The 14993-nt window shown below is 55.5% G+C and overlaps 1 protein-coding gene across 1 annotated transcript; it reads right to left on the bottom strand.

The window, feature by feature from the left end:
- Positions 1 to 4461: 4461 nt before the first annotated feature.
- Positions 4462 to 14560, bottom strand: MYBPH (myosin binding protein H). Its single transcript, XM_009807948.2, has 10 exons — positions 14266 to 14560; positions 13893 to 14027; positions 11833 to 12000; positions 9145 to 9233; positions 7975 to 8170; positions 7497 to 7636; positions 7189 to 7348; positions 6236 to 6372; positions 5610 to 5796; positions 4462 to 4472 (listed from the first exon to the last, which is right to left on the bottom strand). The coding sequence occupies exons 1-10, from the start codon at positions 14558 to 14560 to the stop codon at positions 4462 to 4464; spliced, it is 1518 nt and encodes a 505-aa protein (XP_009806250.2).
- Between the last annotated feature and the right edge of the window lie 433 nt (positions 14561 to 14993).

Consider the following 14993-nt stretch of genomic DNA (forward strand, 5'->3'; position numbering starts at 1 on the left):
CACTCCCCATCTGGCCACTGTTCCTGCTGTCAGTGGAAGGGGTAGTGAGGACCCGGGAGGGCTGGGTTCATCAGCCCTGTGCAATCCGGACAGCCGTGTCCCCCAGCTGCCCCAGGGGGTTATTTATTCACAAGCATCGTACTGTTTTGATATTGTAGCCTGCACTGTTCCTCTCTTTTTTTTTTTTTCTGTTTGTTTTTCATTTTTTTAAGGGTTGCCAAGTATTTAAGGAGAAATTGTACAGACAAAGGCGCAGTTTATCTTCATGCAAATAAAGTAAAATTATAAAAACCACCCAGGAGATCCTCTGACATTGATGGATACCTCTGGCTCCTTGGAGCACAGCAGTCGGTGATGCTGGGGGAACCTCACGCTCTGGTGGGAGTGAAGCTGCTGAGAACCAGGCAAGCCCAGAGCAATGTGATTTCTGCAGCTCTGAAGCTGGGAGCTTTCAAGCCCTTTCTTTCTCCTCCATAACCAGGGAGAGGTGAGCTGGGCTGAGACACAGGAAGAGATAGGAAAAGGCGTCCCATGGCGATGCCGGCACCCACAGGGTAATGAACCCACCATCCCCACCGAGCAAAGGGTCAGTCTCCAACTCTCAACACTGCCAGAGAGGTAGGTAGAGGGGAAAGGAAACCCTTAAGCATAACCCCGGAGTACTCCGCAAGAAGTACCCTTTGCTGCCCCAATGGCTGCCCAGGGACCCCAGCAGTACCCACCACTCCTGCGAGCTACACCCAGGGAGCTGTATCCCCTCCATGTGACTTCTCTCTCTTTTTACTTTGGCTTTAAGTAATTTTTTCCCTCTTTTCTCCTGCCTTTCCTCTGTGCAAGGCAGTAGCAAGTGTCTCACAGCCCCTGTTTCTCTCATCTCTCCCATGTAGCTCCCTGCCATCCTCCCTGTGCAGCCAAACGCTTCTGACCCAAACTTTGTGGGTTAATGCAGCCACTTCTATGGCCCAGGGGAGCAGAGAGGCACCTGTGCCCATTTGGGGGCAAGTGGGGGACGGCTACAGGCCACCATCTCGGCGTTGAGGCTGCCACAGCCTGATGATGGACCATCTCCCCCACCCAGCTCTGTGGTCCCTATGGGTGCTGGCAGCCGCACTGCCAGTCCCAGCTGTGCTGGGACTTCCAGGGCTGAAGAGGTGGTGGGAAGAGTTAATTTGAGTTAACTGGGATTCTTTTCTTATCAGCATCCCTTGTTCACCAGTCTCCCATTGGAAACACACTTCCTATGACCCTTCCCCTGCCCCAGGAGGGTCGTGCCCCTCGGACGTCACCAACGGGCAAAGCGACTGCAGCAAGTTCCCGCAGGGGCTGGGACAGGGTGCAGGGAGGAAAAGGACCTTGGGTGGGTGAGATTTATGGGTGGCTCGTTAGCTGGCTATGGAGAGCCACGCTGTGCACATGTAGCACGGGCAATGGGGCTGCTGGGTGTCCCCTTCTCCCACTGCTGCAGCCAGCTCTGTTTAGCCTGGAGGGAGTCCCTTCATTTCCCTGAGAGGAAGAGGAGGGCAGCAAAGGAGAGAGGAGATGAGGGGCTCAGCCTCCCACATTTTGCAAAGACCTCAATATGTCATATCCAGGCTCCTGGCTCAGACCACATTGGGCAAAACGGAAGCGGAGAAGAGGAGCAATGGCAAGGGCAGGAGCAAATCCTTCCCTTGGGCCTCATCGTGATGGAGGGGCCCTGAACACCCTTCCAGCCTCCTCGAGGTAAAGAACCCAAAATCCTGTATCAGTAGTGCCTGAGGATGTTGCAAGCCCAGGCTAGCGCAGAGAGGACACCCCCGCCCCATGCCCATGGTCCTTTTGCACTGCATTGGCTTGGCCTTGGGTTAGGGCTGCTGTTTACCAAGCACAGGTCTGATTCCCACTTGCATCTTATTTCTGCAAGAGGCTGCTTTCCTGGAACTGATGCCTTTGCCTCTGATCCTTGCTAAGGTGCCCAGAAACCTGATGGCTGGGATGCTCATAAATTAAAAGGCATTGTGGATGATTGCTTTCAGAAAAAACATCTAGTGGATTTTTCCACTCCATGTTCTCCAGACCTTTCCCGGGAAAAGCTCACTTAAAGTGGATGCTGTTACCCACCCCAGACCCCTGTGGGGTTACAAACACAGTCTTTGCCCTGTAGGACTGCATTAAGAGTCTGGAAAGGGCACAGTGTTCAGCATGACACAGTCTTGGACATGCTGCTTCTCCCCTGTGTTAGCAAACCCCCAGCTAACACAGCCGGCTCCCAGTCCCTGTCCCCCAAGGCTCCCACTGGCCAAAGCCACGTGCCAAGACGCTGGGGACATCAGGGGACCAGGACATCCCCATCAGTGTCCAAGGCCAGGTGTGAGCACAGCAGGGGAAGACCTGCTCTCGACCTGCCAGCTGGACTGCAACCTCCACCCCGCTGGCATCATCGCTAACCCCAACCACCTTCAATAAACCAGCCTGACCATCAGCTGGGATAAAAATTAATCCGACAATGCCCTCTGATGGTGGAAACAATGTCTGGTGTGGACAGTGCTGTGCTGGTGCTGAGCCCATGGGAACAGCAATACACCCATGGACTTCAGCTCGGGCATGGCGAGTAGGTGGCTGGGGGCAGACGGGGACAAAGCAGAGGGGCTGCAGGAGAGGTGCTGCAGAGAGGGGTCAGCTATTTTATCCATAGGCACTGCTTGGCTTTGCTCTCCAGTGGCACCAAGGGCAGGCTGGGCTCAGATCTGCAGATGCCGAGACTGGATTTGCACCCACATTTGCGGTGCCGGGGCCTGCCGGGATATGCCTTTCTCAGGGCAGGATCTGGGTCTGGCCCCATGACCGAGCTGGCACGCGGCAGGGAAAGCTCCTGCCCTCACCCACGTGCCAGACCCGTCCGCCCGAGAGGGAGGTTGTGCCGGCGGAGGAGGTACACCGCGCTGCCGGCCCCTGGTTAACCATGCACTTAGTCAATTTGATGGATCTGTCTGGGCTCTCTGTTAATAAACAGCATCTGACCCACGCTGTCGCAAAGCTGTAAGTAATGAGTCATCTTTCTGCACATGAGCTATTAGTAGCTAACGGGGCCGATTCCTCCTCCTCAGGATAATGCATCGGCATGTCCTGCCCCCGCCATCTCATGCCGTGGGGAGGGGATGCTGGTGGCAGCGCGTGTCTGGATCATTGCATCACTGGCGTGGATAAAGAAATTGTGCTTCGATGAAGAAGCATCAACATGCCACAGTTTTGGTGTTGCTATTTTTTTTCCCCCCAGCCAGAATAATTCTCCAGCTCCAGAAGGAAACTTTTCCTCAGCCTCCTCCTCCTCCTTGTTGGGTTGCTTCTGGTTTAGTCATCTTCACAGGTGTTTCATAAAGCTGGTGCTTTCTCTCCAAGCTCAAAAACCATCTCCTCCATCCATGGTTCGGTGGGATGCTATACGAATCCGTAGCATCCCCGGCAGCTCTCTCCCCTCTACCTCCCCCCACCCAAGCCAGCCCCACAACAAGCAGGACAGAGAGGTTTGGGTTTTTTTATTAGGACCAAAGCCCTTCGGATGGGCTTGTTTTATTGTCACAGCTAAGGACACATTCAGAGAGGACCCTGCCATGGCAGGCTGAGGTGTAGCCCCCCCGCAGAGCACTGCCAGGGAGGGGGCAGGCCAGCAGGCAGCAGAGGCCATGGCCAGGAGCAACACCATGTGCCACGCTACCGCACAGCAGCTGCAGCATCCACCTGGGGTAAAGGAATGAGATCTGAGTCCTGTGAGCGCACCGCTGCCGAGAGACCAGTGGTCAGGGATGAGATGGGAAAACCACGTCCCAGCCATGGCTCTAATGCAAGACAAACCCAGCCCAGGTCTTCCACCCTCTCCTGCCCCACAGAATTCAGGTTCAACCCTTTAATTCTGCTTTTCCACCCCGCAGCCCCATTTCGCACCCTTTTATACCTGCCCCCAGCCCCAGTACCTGCCCCTCATGTGCATCCAGCCCCTGGTGCCCCAGGTCTCTGAGCCCTGCCTGCAAACTGGGGCTCTGCCCGCAGTGCTGCCCATGCATCTGCCGGGCACACCAGTCTCCACACACATCTTCGTTCTCCCGGCCATATTTACAGCCCTCCCTCCACCTTGAAAAGGGGCGGGTTTCTCTACGGCTCTGCAGCATCTCACCCCACCAGTGCATCTCCAGCCATGGGATGAGGAAGACCCGAGCTGGGGCTGCATCAGCAGGTGACAAGGGCTAATCCAGGACACTCAGAATCACAGAATCACTAAGGTTGGAAAAGACCTGTAAGATCATCAAGTCCAACCATCAACTAACACCACCATGCCCACTAAACCATGTCCCACAATGCCTCGTCCACACGTTCCTTGAACACCACTCAGCCTGCTCCATCCCTGATGAAGTGATCCACCCTCCCTCCATCCCACAGCCCCAACCCAGACCTACCTTGCTCTTCGTCTTGCCCTCTGATCTGTCCTCACTGGGGCACTGCAGGAGAGCATGGGAGATATAAACCCCCTGAACCCCCCTCATCTTACTCCCCTTTTGACTTCCAAAAGTGAGCCAGGGCATAATGAACCCATGCGCGCAAACCAGCGTGCACCTACGCACACCATCGCTGCGCACACGTGCTGCAAGAAATCATGTGCACCACCAGCACTGCCTGCTCCTGGTCAGCTTGCCCCCAAGATCCCAGCCTGGGTGACTCCCAGGTGCTTTGTGTCCCCAGCACAACACAAGCTCATCCTCCTGGCTGACTTCACCGTACTGCCTGCATGGCTGCACTGACAGCCCTGCCTGCAGGGCAGCGTGGCTGGGGCCAGCTGGGTCAGTGCTCGCTGCACCGGCTGGAAGCCCTGACACCAGCTGCTGCAGAGCCAGGCACCGACCCCGTGCCACGCCGGCAGCCCTGTAGCTTCAGCAGGGACCAAGGGTGTCGGGCGCCTGCCGGATTGGAGCCCTGCCTGCGTGGGAAGTAGGGCAGAGCGTGTCTCGGGGCAAGCGTGCGCTGGGAAGCCATGGGAGGAGAAATAATGACATCTGTCTAAGGACACACCGCCACTTGAGCAACACACGTGTGTGTGGGCATGCATCTTCCTGCATGCCGAGGCAGGTCTGTGCCACGCAGAGGAAGGGTCTTCAGGGAGCAAAGCGGGGGCACCTCTGTGCAAGGGCTGGTCTGGGTGCTCTGCTGAGGCAGGGAAACGTGAGCTGGAACGTCTGGGCAGGATCCCAAGACATAAATCGGAACAACTCAGGTGCAAGTGGAGGGGGTTCAGCTCAGCCCCCACATGTGTGGCTTGTGGGTGGCTTGGGACACAAGTGCTGGTACACGCAGTGAGGAGCAAGTGACTGTCCCAGCCTCCACCAGCACCTCTGGTCCTTTGGCTCTGCAGTTTCTGGTTTCCTCCCCATTTTTTGGCCATGAATGAGGGAAGGCAATTTCAAGATGCTTCAAGACCATAAACCCAAGAACCCTGAAGCTCCACAGGGCTTCCCAGTGTCCTTAGGCTCCCTCATCCCCAGGATCAACAAAAAACAGGGACAAACCACACTACTGTGAAAGTGAGAACAGGAAAAGGCAGGCAAGGAGACCTACGCCTCTATCTCCTCAACCAATCTTACCTTTCACATCAAGTTTGCAGTCTACTGAGGCTTCCCCCAAGGGGTTCACAGCTTTGCAGGTGTAGATGCCCCCATCGAAAGGGCTGGGCTTGCGGATTTCCAGGGAACAGACGCCCTGCTCAATCATCGCTATGTATTTGGGGTCTTCCCGTATCTCCATCTGATTTTTCATCCAGATGATTTTGGGCTGGAAGGCAGAGGCATTTATTTATTTGTTTAAAGCAGGGAGAGAAATGAGAAATCTAACTGGCCCCAAAATGCAGCTACCTCCCTCTGCCTCTGCCTTGGCCCTGCCTGAAGCTGGTGGCCATGGTGGGATTCACAGTCAGAAGTAGTTTGAAAAGCTAAATCTCCCATTCTTGAGCCCTAACCACTGCTCCACGCTTCATCCCTCAGTGCAGAAGGAAACAGGACATGGCTTGACTTAAGCCCAGTCTCCCATCTCCATGCAGAAACACACCAGACTTGCCCCAGTTTGACTCAGAGGGCAACTGCAGCCCCCTAACCTCATCCAACCCTAACCCAACATGACCAACCGTCTCCCAACATCTCCAGCCACCTTGCAAAAGCCCCACTGGTGGCTGCCCACACGTGGAGGCAACGCTACCCATGGAGGAACCACTGACCTGGGGGAAGCCCCGGACGCAGCAGAAGAGATGTGTGCTGTAGCCCCGGGTTGTGGTTCGGTCTGTCAGGGGCTGGGTGAACTTTGGAGGCTCCATCATGTCCCGTTGGGGGATCTTCTCTGCCTGGTAAGCAGTTTCTAAGAAAATAATTAATTCTAGGTTGAGGCAGAGCTCGGGCTCCTGGGCTGACCAGCACATGGTGACAGGGATACAGCCCAAGGTACCCCAAAATACTTCTGCTCCCTCACATAACAAGCCAGACAGCATGTAGCCAGCTCAGACCAGCCACGTCTATAAATCCCTTCACATCCAACCATGCCGTGTTGGTGCCCAGTCCCTGAGGGGGACAGGGGAGATGCCAGTCTGCAAACCAACACCACGATGCATGCTACGTGCAGCATGTCAGATCCAGGCCAGCCACCTCTCTGGATCTCCTGTTCCACCCCCAAAATTCAGTGCACAGAAACAGGAGCTGGAGGTAAGCTCTGCAGGTGGCAGAGACCCCAACTCACTGTGTGTACCAGGGAGCAGGATGGAAGTAGAGGAAGGGAGAGCAGGGCTGAGGAATGCTGGTTTGGTGATCTGACCCTGAGATGGACCACTGGGTCTCTTCCTCTGCTGGCCCTGAGCTGCGGGGCCAAAGCCAGGGCTGTTCCTCACCCCTCCCGGCTCCTGCTTCGATCTCACCCCAGGGATGTCCATGCCTTGATCGCTCCCAGAGGGCTGACCATGGCACAAGCCTTCCCCAAAGGAGAAAGAAGGTGTAGGAGGAGGGCAGGGGACCTCTGGACCTCTGCCTTGGGGATGCACAGCCTCACCCCTGCAGGGCTTGTCCTGGGGACCAGCCCAGCAGCATCACCACAACACCCAGGAAGCCCCACTAGCCCCAAAGGGGACAGGACCCCCCTTGCCCACCACCACCCCCAAACCCTTAGCCAGGGTCTTGTCCCCACTTGTCTTCTTGATGTGGGCCACCCCGGAGGTGACAGCTGCTTTCTCGCTCAGCCCGCAGGCGTTTTCCGCAAAAACCCGGAAGGAATAGGTATTGCCAATGATGAGGTCAGAGATGGTGCAGCTGGTGCGGGTGCAGCGCTCCAGTGCCGTGAACCATTTCTGGGACGAAAAAAAAGAGCGGTGAGGGAAGGCAGGCTGTCCAAAGGGTGAGGAAGGCATGGGGGGAGACAGAGGTGTGCAGCTCCCCCTCTCCCATCAGGGCATCCCCAGCACCAGGGCATGGGGGCCCAGGAGTGCCCAGACTCACCCCACTCTTCTTGTCTGACTTCTGCACCGTGTAGCCCTTGATCTCAGAGTTCCCGTTGTCCACTGGGGGGTTCCACTCCAGGGCCACATTAAAACCCCACACATCCACCAGCTTCAGGTTCTGGGGGGGGCCCGGTGGCTCTGCAAATACAAACCCTCCCAGGGTGGCATCCTAATTTGCTCCCCCAACATCCTGTGCTTTGACCATCCCTTGCACCTCACTTTTAATCTGTTCTCACCCTGTTGCAGCACACGAGGGATGAGCATCTGCTATGGGCATGGGCTGGCAGAAACCCTGCATCCCCAACCAGAGGAGTTCACCTCCATGATTCTGGAGAAGATCCACTGGAAGAGGGATCCCAGAGTCCCTTGCCTTGTTGCTGGCTCTGTCCCAGCCCACCCAGAACAAGAATTAGCCCCAACCAAGGGGTGGAAATGAGCCGCAGAGCGACCCTGCAGGGTTCTATCCCCAGCCTTACCAATCACTCGGATGTCCAGGGTAGCCTTGTCCTCCGCTCCGTTTATCCGCACGGCGAGCTCATACTTGCCCGAATCGCTGCGCTGTGCCTGACGGATGTAGAAGATGGTGTCCTTCTCCGTGTTGCGGATGTTGACGCGGCTGGTGTCCAGGGGTTGGTCACCCTTTGTCCAGATCACCTCAGGCTGCGGCTTTCCCTGGGGCAACCCACACAGGCAGGTTAGGAGCCACTCGAGCGCATGGTCCCACTGGGTCCTGCTGGGAAGGACGGGTGGGCAGAGCCACCCTGCTTTGTCCAGGCAGCAGTGGCCTGGATACAGCCTCTCCCACCCAGCAGTTCCCAGGGAAGAAACTACAGCCGATCCCTGCCAGCCCCACTGTCGGGAAGCCATCAGGTTCCAGGGATGATTCTGGAACGTGCTGGTCCCCCAAAGTCCTCAGGCACTGAGCCCAGGTTCAAGCCTAGCAGCAGGGGCTTGAATTCAGCATCCAGGGCCAATTCATTCCTGGAGCACGGCCAGCGCAGGCTCCCAGCTACCTGTGAGACACGGCATGGACATGTCCCTCATCTCAGGGGCAGCTTTCTGCCTCTTGCTTCCCCCTGCTTGGCCAGCATGTTTCAGGGCTGGTTCTTCTCCATCCCAGACACCGTGGTGAAGATGCTTTGGTGATGCCCCAGACAGTATGCGATAGATCAGTTGAGCAGAGGACCTCCAGCTTGGCCCATCAATGTCAGCATCGCTCCCCCCGTCACACAGCCCTGGGGCTGCCCTGCTCCAAAGGAGCGACTCTCGCCAAGGGGACCCCCACTGTTGTGCCATGGGGTCCTGTGGCATGTGGCCAGATCCCTGCCAGGCTCGGCCAGGAGCATGAGCTGAACAGGGCTTGTGGGCTGAGACAGCGGCACTAGCTAGCCCATGCGCTAGTGTGTTTGGGGTTGTCCCATTGCCAACACCATCAATAAAGACATAGCAGGAGAAAAATGGGAGCTAGGCAGGAATGGTAGAGAGGTTCCCACCCCATCTCCCACCCTTGGCCCATGAGACACGGGGACCAGGACAAGCCAGTCCACAGTTGGCCCCAGGCATGTCATGGTGGCTAGAAAAGTCACTGAAGAAGCTAAACTGCAGTGAAAAAGCCTGGGGGATTAAATCCCAAATCATCCACCTACCTGGAAAGGGATCATAATGTTCACAGCATCCCCAACACGCCTGACATAAGTCTGCCGCAGGTGACGGGGCATCCGGATCCTCGGGAGCTCTGGGGACCAGAAAGTCATGCCGTGGGGCCAAGGAAATCACAGCTCCCAACTGGCTGACCCCATGCATCCCTCTGCTTGGCCATAAAGAAATCCCACCCAGAAACACGGCCACCTCTTCCCTCTTGTCTCCTGGACAGTGGTTGCTTCCCTGCAGGGCCATGCCAGCCTAGCCCATTGCCTGCACCCCAAAATTATATCCATCCTTGAGATACTAGGTCACCAAACCAGTGGCTCCACCCTGATGGACCATTCACCCCCTTCGTTATAGGCAGGCCACAGAGACCAACATGGGCTTAACCAGAAGAGCCACAGCACAGCCTACATGGTAGCAAGGCAGAGGACAACATCTCCCAGTTAGGAAATATTTCTCCCCCAGCTCAGAAAGCAGACTTTCCAGAGGCACACAACCCAACTTCCAGCAAGGACAAGGCTTGCCAGACCTCCACCTTCGCTGTGCGCTCAAGGCCATCGAGAGACCAAGGTGGTGCATGGTTACTCACAGCAGAGCTGTGAAAGCCCCAGGCTTAAAATGAAGGCTAACGTCCCCAAGGGAACATAACAAAGATAAGCAAAAAACCCACTGGAGAATGCTGACGGAGTGTGTGTCTCCTTCCCGGGGTGAAAATAGCAGCCGTGTAACCCTACCGGCTCGGTGCCATTCAGTGATCCTTCTGGAGAGGCACTGGGTTTACGTGAGCCCCTCATAAAAGAGCTGTGTGTCTCTGCCCGGATTAAACGTGCTGGAGCTTAGCTCTGGGGAGGGGGCATGGCCAGAATTAAACCAGGTCTGAGCGATGGCTAAACAGCTGTGAGCGTGAAACGCCGGCGGTAGGCTGGGGAGGGCAGGGAGATGCCCAGCCGCCCCAGATGGCCCTGCCGACAGCTGAGACAGTCTCTCCTCTGCTCATGCTGCTGTTCACTCCAGGGATCCATGCACCGATGCTGCCACTTGGGCTCATCAGTCTCAGTGGGGCAGAGAAACCTGACCTCGATGGAGGAATGTTAATTCATGGGTGTTTTCCCCAGCTCACGCGTGCCTTGCTCAGCCGGAGAGGGCTGGCCGAGGTCGGTGGCCCAGGTGACATGCTGCCGCGGGTGGGAAGGCATTTTTCCTGCCCCAGCTCCCTGCAAAACGCAACTCCCACACCAAATCTTCATCTGGTTTCTCCTCGTCTCTCTCCACTTCCCAAGCCCACTCGTCCCACCTGTTTTTAAACTCTCTGCCGTCTGTATTGCTGCTATTTAAAATCCCTTGTGATGCTATAAATGAACTGGTGAGAGGTACAAAATGCAGTCCCGAATAAAATGTGAAGACCAGAAGGTAACAGACGGGGAGAGAGGAGCAGACTCATGCACCCGACACACACCAGCACCGCTGGGGTGGACACGGGGAGGCAGGACATTGAGGGCTAATTTGTTCCTCAGCAAAGCCAGGCAATGTGCACAGGGCTGTATTTAAAATGAAACGCAAAAGTAGGCAAGTGCTGTTTGCTGATGAAGAGTTTCAGTCAGCAAAAAGAAAAGAGAGAAAAGAAAAAACCCACTAGCGTAGAGCAAGAGCAAGTTGTGCGTGGGTCGTTCAGCTCTTTCGGTTCTACACCTCTCAGCTGGTACATGTGGCTGGAACGAAGCTCAGCAGCAGGAACAGGGCGTTTGAACTAGTGGGTACAGTACGGGACTAGAAGTGGGAAACATGAGCTGTGTATTTGGCATCTCATGCCAGTCCCTCATGCCTCAGTTTCCCCAGTCCCACAAGTTATGTTGGGATGCCTTTGAGATCTGGAGGTGAACACAATAGCAGACACCAACCACTAAGCCATGTTCACTTCCTCCGAGCAGACTGAGAGGATGGACCCTGCAGGACCCTTTCCAAATGCTGATAGCCTTCTCCAAGCCTTTTCCTATGAAAAGCTGATGGTTCCTGGAATAACTTTTATTATTACTATTACTATTATTACTATTTTTAAGCAGCTGAAAAATCTGACTTGTTCTTTGAGTAACAGGAAAACTTGTGCATTAATAATTCCTTGTAAAGGGAAAAATAAGTCTATATTTGCTGTTTGACAAGTGAAAAACAGCCTTGCAATCATACATCAGCCTCAGCACATTCACAGCACCCCGGGAGGAATGCGAGTCTTGCTAAGCATGGGAGCAAGTCATTCATTAGCGAGTTCAGCATGATTAAAGTTCCCATTCTCCAGACTACCAGCTCTTGACTTTCCTTAACTAAATAAACAAAGCTGTCCGATGTGTATGTGATGGCATATTAGAGACGTGAGCATGGCCAAGGAGAGGAGATATGCTGAAAGTGAAACTGTTTCTGAGCTCTTGCAATGAAATGGGAAAATGTGCCTCTGCATTTTGAGTCCTTCACCCCCAAAGCTTCACCATCTGCAAGATCAGTGTCTCGAGGTTGGGAAGCTGCTCCATCCCACCCCAAGGGAACTGGACACAGTTATTGAGAATAACATCTCGGTCAAAGGCTGGATTGTGACATGTGAGAGGGCAGAGGCTGCTCAGGCTGCAGGAATGGTCTGTGATTTCTTTGTACTGCTGACAAAGCACACAGGAATTATGCACGGCAGGAGCAGTACTTACGGAGGATCTCTCTGATGACTACTGGCTGCTCCAAAGTAGCCGGGACACTGGCACCACTGGCGCTGACAGCCTTCACCCGTACATGGATCTTGTCACCGGAGCTGAGGTTCTGGATTGTGTACCGGGTGGAAAGAAAAGGCTCCTCGTTCGTAGCTGTCCAGTCTGTACCTATGACGAACCCAGCAGAGCACTTCAGGTGTGCAACGGACAGACAGACACACACCCCAAACAGCAGGTTCAAGCCACAGGGCGTGAAACCCAGAGGCGAAGAACCCCTTCCTTGCAAAGGCTGAATGATTTGAGACACAGCAGAAAAAGGTGTCTTAGAAGGGAGGTTGGCCACCCCACCCTGCCAAGGAGCGTGCGGTACGAAATGCTGACAGAAGCTCAACTGTTGAGCAGGAGGCTATGTGCAAGTAAGAAAAGGCATCAGGCCAGCAAACACGGTCCCTGCTGACCTTCCAGATGCATTTCTGCAAGTAAAGATCCTTTGACCGCCCTGCCAGCCAGTCTGCTCCTCTTACTGCCCCAGGATAACTCATTGGGGCTCACCATGTTCCCCAGCACATCATCCACGTTGGGCAAGGTCTGCTCATCTCCTGCCACCAGCCAGCTAGATCTCTCCAGCTGTTCTTCCTGCTTGGAAAGGGGCATCTCAAAATCACCCCACAGCCAAGATGCAGAAGCCAGCTAACACAGCCTTGCAATGTGCTGAACCTCTTAAGAGATTTCTCAGTTAGAAAAGAGACTGCCCCAGTCACCAAAGGACTGGGTGTCCCAGGAGGGCAACTAGAGCAACCCACGTGTGCCAGGGTTTGTAAGCCACCATGTGCACCTTCAAACCATGAAGGTTTTCCCAGCAATGCCACCAGACCAGCCGAATCCCATCAGCTCCTCTTTCCTTTCACCACTGGCATTACTCAAACCAGCCCTCACCCAAATCTCACCATATTTTAGTCAACCAGGGTCTTTCACCAGCCCAAATACAGCAGTCACGGAGCCCATGTAGTTGTTACTGAATGACTAGAGCTCTCCTGTCACCCAGCCAAGCCCAAAGCAAGCTAGGAGAGCATCCAAAACTGTGACCTTTGGGTGGCTGTCAGCCAGCACCCTCCAGGAATGGCTGCATCTTTCCTTGTGCCACGCAAGGGCCTCCTCACACATCCCATCCGGCCGTGATTACCTCCCCAATAGCCAGCCCAATGATGAAAGCCTCCCACAGACTGTGTTGATCGTGCCAACCACAAGCTAACCAGTCAATGGTCATAGATCAAGTTCCCCAAGGCCCATGGACCACCTGGGTCTCCCAAACCACTCCAGCCTCATGCAGCACCCAGCCCACCAGCCCCAGCCTCCCCTTGCAGATCCCCCCAGCCACACAGATCATTCACTCTCACCCCAAAGCCAAGCAGGGCTTCAAGAGAGCACCCAAAACACAAGATTTATCCACCTACCCCATTCCACCAACCAGCAATGCAACCACAGAACCACAAATAATTGTTGCCACCCACTAGCCCACCTCCATCCACCACAGCCATTCTCCTTCCAGGCATCTCAAATGCCATCTCGCCTGTGCAGGGCTCGCCTGCTAATGCATGCCAGCCCCTCTTGTGCTGCCCAGGATCCTTTCCTCCCTCATGCTCCCACCTTATCCCCATTCCTTCTGCACTTCATTTTGGGCAAACATGGGAGAATTGCATCTTCTTCTTCCTGAGGTCTTGGATCACCATCCCAACCCCAGGTCTCTGCAGAGCTGGAGTTCATCAGAGACCATCCTCAGTGGGTATGCTGGTCCCTCCTCCACCCATTAGCTGGACATGACAGTGCCATTAAACCTGGTCCAGCCCCCCATTAAAGACATTGCTACTATCTGAAGTCAATGGGAAGCCCCTCTCCTCCATGGAAAAAAAAAATGACTATTTAAAATGAACCCGTTTGGGCAAAGAAAGGGAAATGGTGCCCGGGGAAACGCACTGCCACGTTCCGCCCAGCTCCGTCCCACGCCTCTGCAGCAACACACCAGCTCTCCATGTTTACGAGGCAGGAAAGCCCAAGCCTACTTCCATCTTTGCAGATCTCCACCACGTATCCATCCAGGCTCGACTGGCCTGTCTTCTCCGGGGCTTTCCAGGTCAGCGTAACCGAGTTTTCACTCACTTCTTCCACGGCCAAGGACAAGGGGGAGCTGGGTGGCTCTGTAACAAACCCGCAGTGGTGAGGACAGGCTCTCGAGTACCGGGGCTGTTGGAGGGCAATCACCCAACCTCCACCTTGGTCTTCAGCCCCCCTCCTCCTAATCCCCCAGCCCTACCCCACTGCAAATATATCCTTGATGACTTCATCCCTCTATCCCTTCACCCCGGCACCCCCACATGCCCCCTCCCAGCCTTGCATATCTCCCCTCCCCACTTCAGTGTCCGGTCCCGTCCTCACCTGCCTTTGGTTTCTCAGGCTTAGGTTCAGGGGCTGCGGCTTGGGTTTCAGCTGGGGGAGCCAGGGGACCTTCTTCAGGGGCTTCAGGACCTTCTTCAGTCACTTCTGCTGTGGGGACAGGAATAGGCTCGTCTGCGGGGGCTGTGGGCTGCTCCGTGGCGGGGGGATGCTCAGGGGCTGGGGGCTCTTCAGCAGCTGGGGCTGGTGCTGGTTCCTCCTGTGGGGTTGGCACTGGCTCTTTCTTCGGAACTGCAGGAGACGGGTCTGTGTCTGGAGGTGCGGTTTTACCAGTCATTGCTGCAAAGCCTGGAGGCTGGAGAAGAGGATGTTTTGGGGTCCCTGCTCTAGGATCTCTGCTCTGTTTTGGGGTCCCTGCTCTAGACCAAGGGTCTCTCCTCCAGATCTGGGATCTTGACTCCAAAGCTGGGGTCCCTGCTCTGGACCAGGCGTCTCCACTCTGGACGGACCGTCTCTGCTCTGTGACGGCTGTGCTGGGAGGGGGGAACCAGGTCACTGAGCCAGAACGGGGGCTGGGAGATTTTTATAGGCTTCGGCTGGCACTTGTCACCTCCCTGCAAACCAATCTGCCTGCGCAGGCGGGGGCTGCCAGGAATAGCCACACAGGACCTGCACATTCAGCAGCACGCCCCTACCCCCTCCTATGGGACAGCAGCACATGGTCCTGCCCCCCCCTCCCCGGGCTTGCCCGGGACTGGGCAGGCCAGGGC

Source organism: Gavia stellata, chromosome 30 (assembly GCF_030936135.1).
Source record: "Gavia stellata isolate bGavSte3 chromosome 30, bGavSte3.hap2, whole genome shotgun sequence".
NCBI lineage: Eukaryota > Metazoa > Chordata > Aves > Gaviiformes > Gaviidae > Gavia > Gavia stellata.

What these genes read in the sequence shown, in the direction of transcription:
- MYBPH (XM_009807948.2), bottom strand. Translation starts at nt 14,560, where the DNA reads ATGACTGGTAAAACCGCACCTCCAGACACAGACCCGTCTCCTGCAGTT. An exon ending in GGAGATCTGCAAAGATGGAA is followed by an intron (nt 12,001 to 13,892) that starts GTAGGCTTGGGC and finishes GGTTCGTCATAG; the next exon opens with GTACAGACTGGACAGCTACG. An exon ending in GCGTCCGGGGCTTCCCCCAG is followed by an intron (nt 5,797 to 6,235) that starts GTCAGTGGTTCC and finishes TCTGCCTTCCAG; the next exon opens with CCCAAAATCATCTGGATGAA.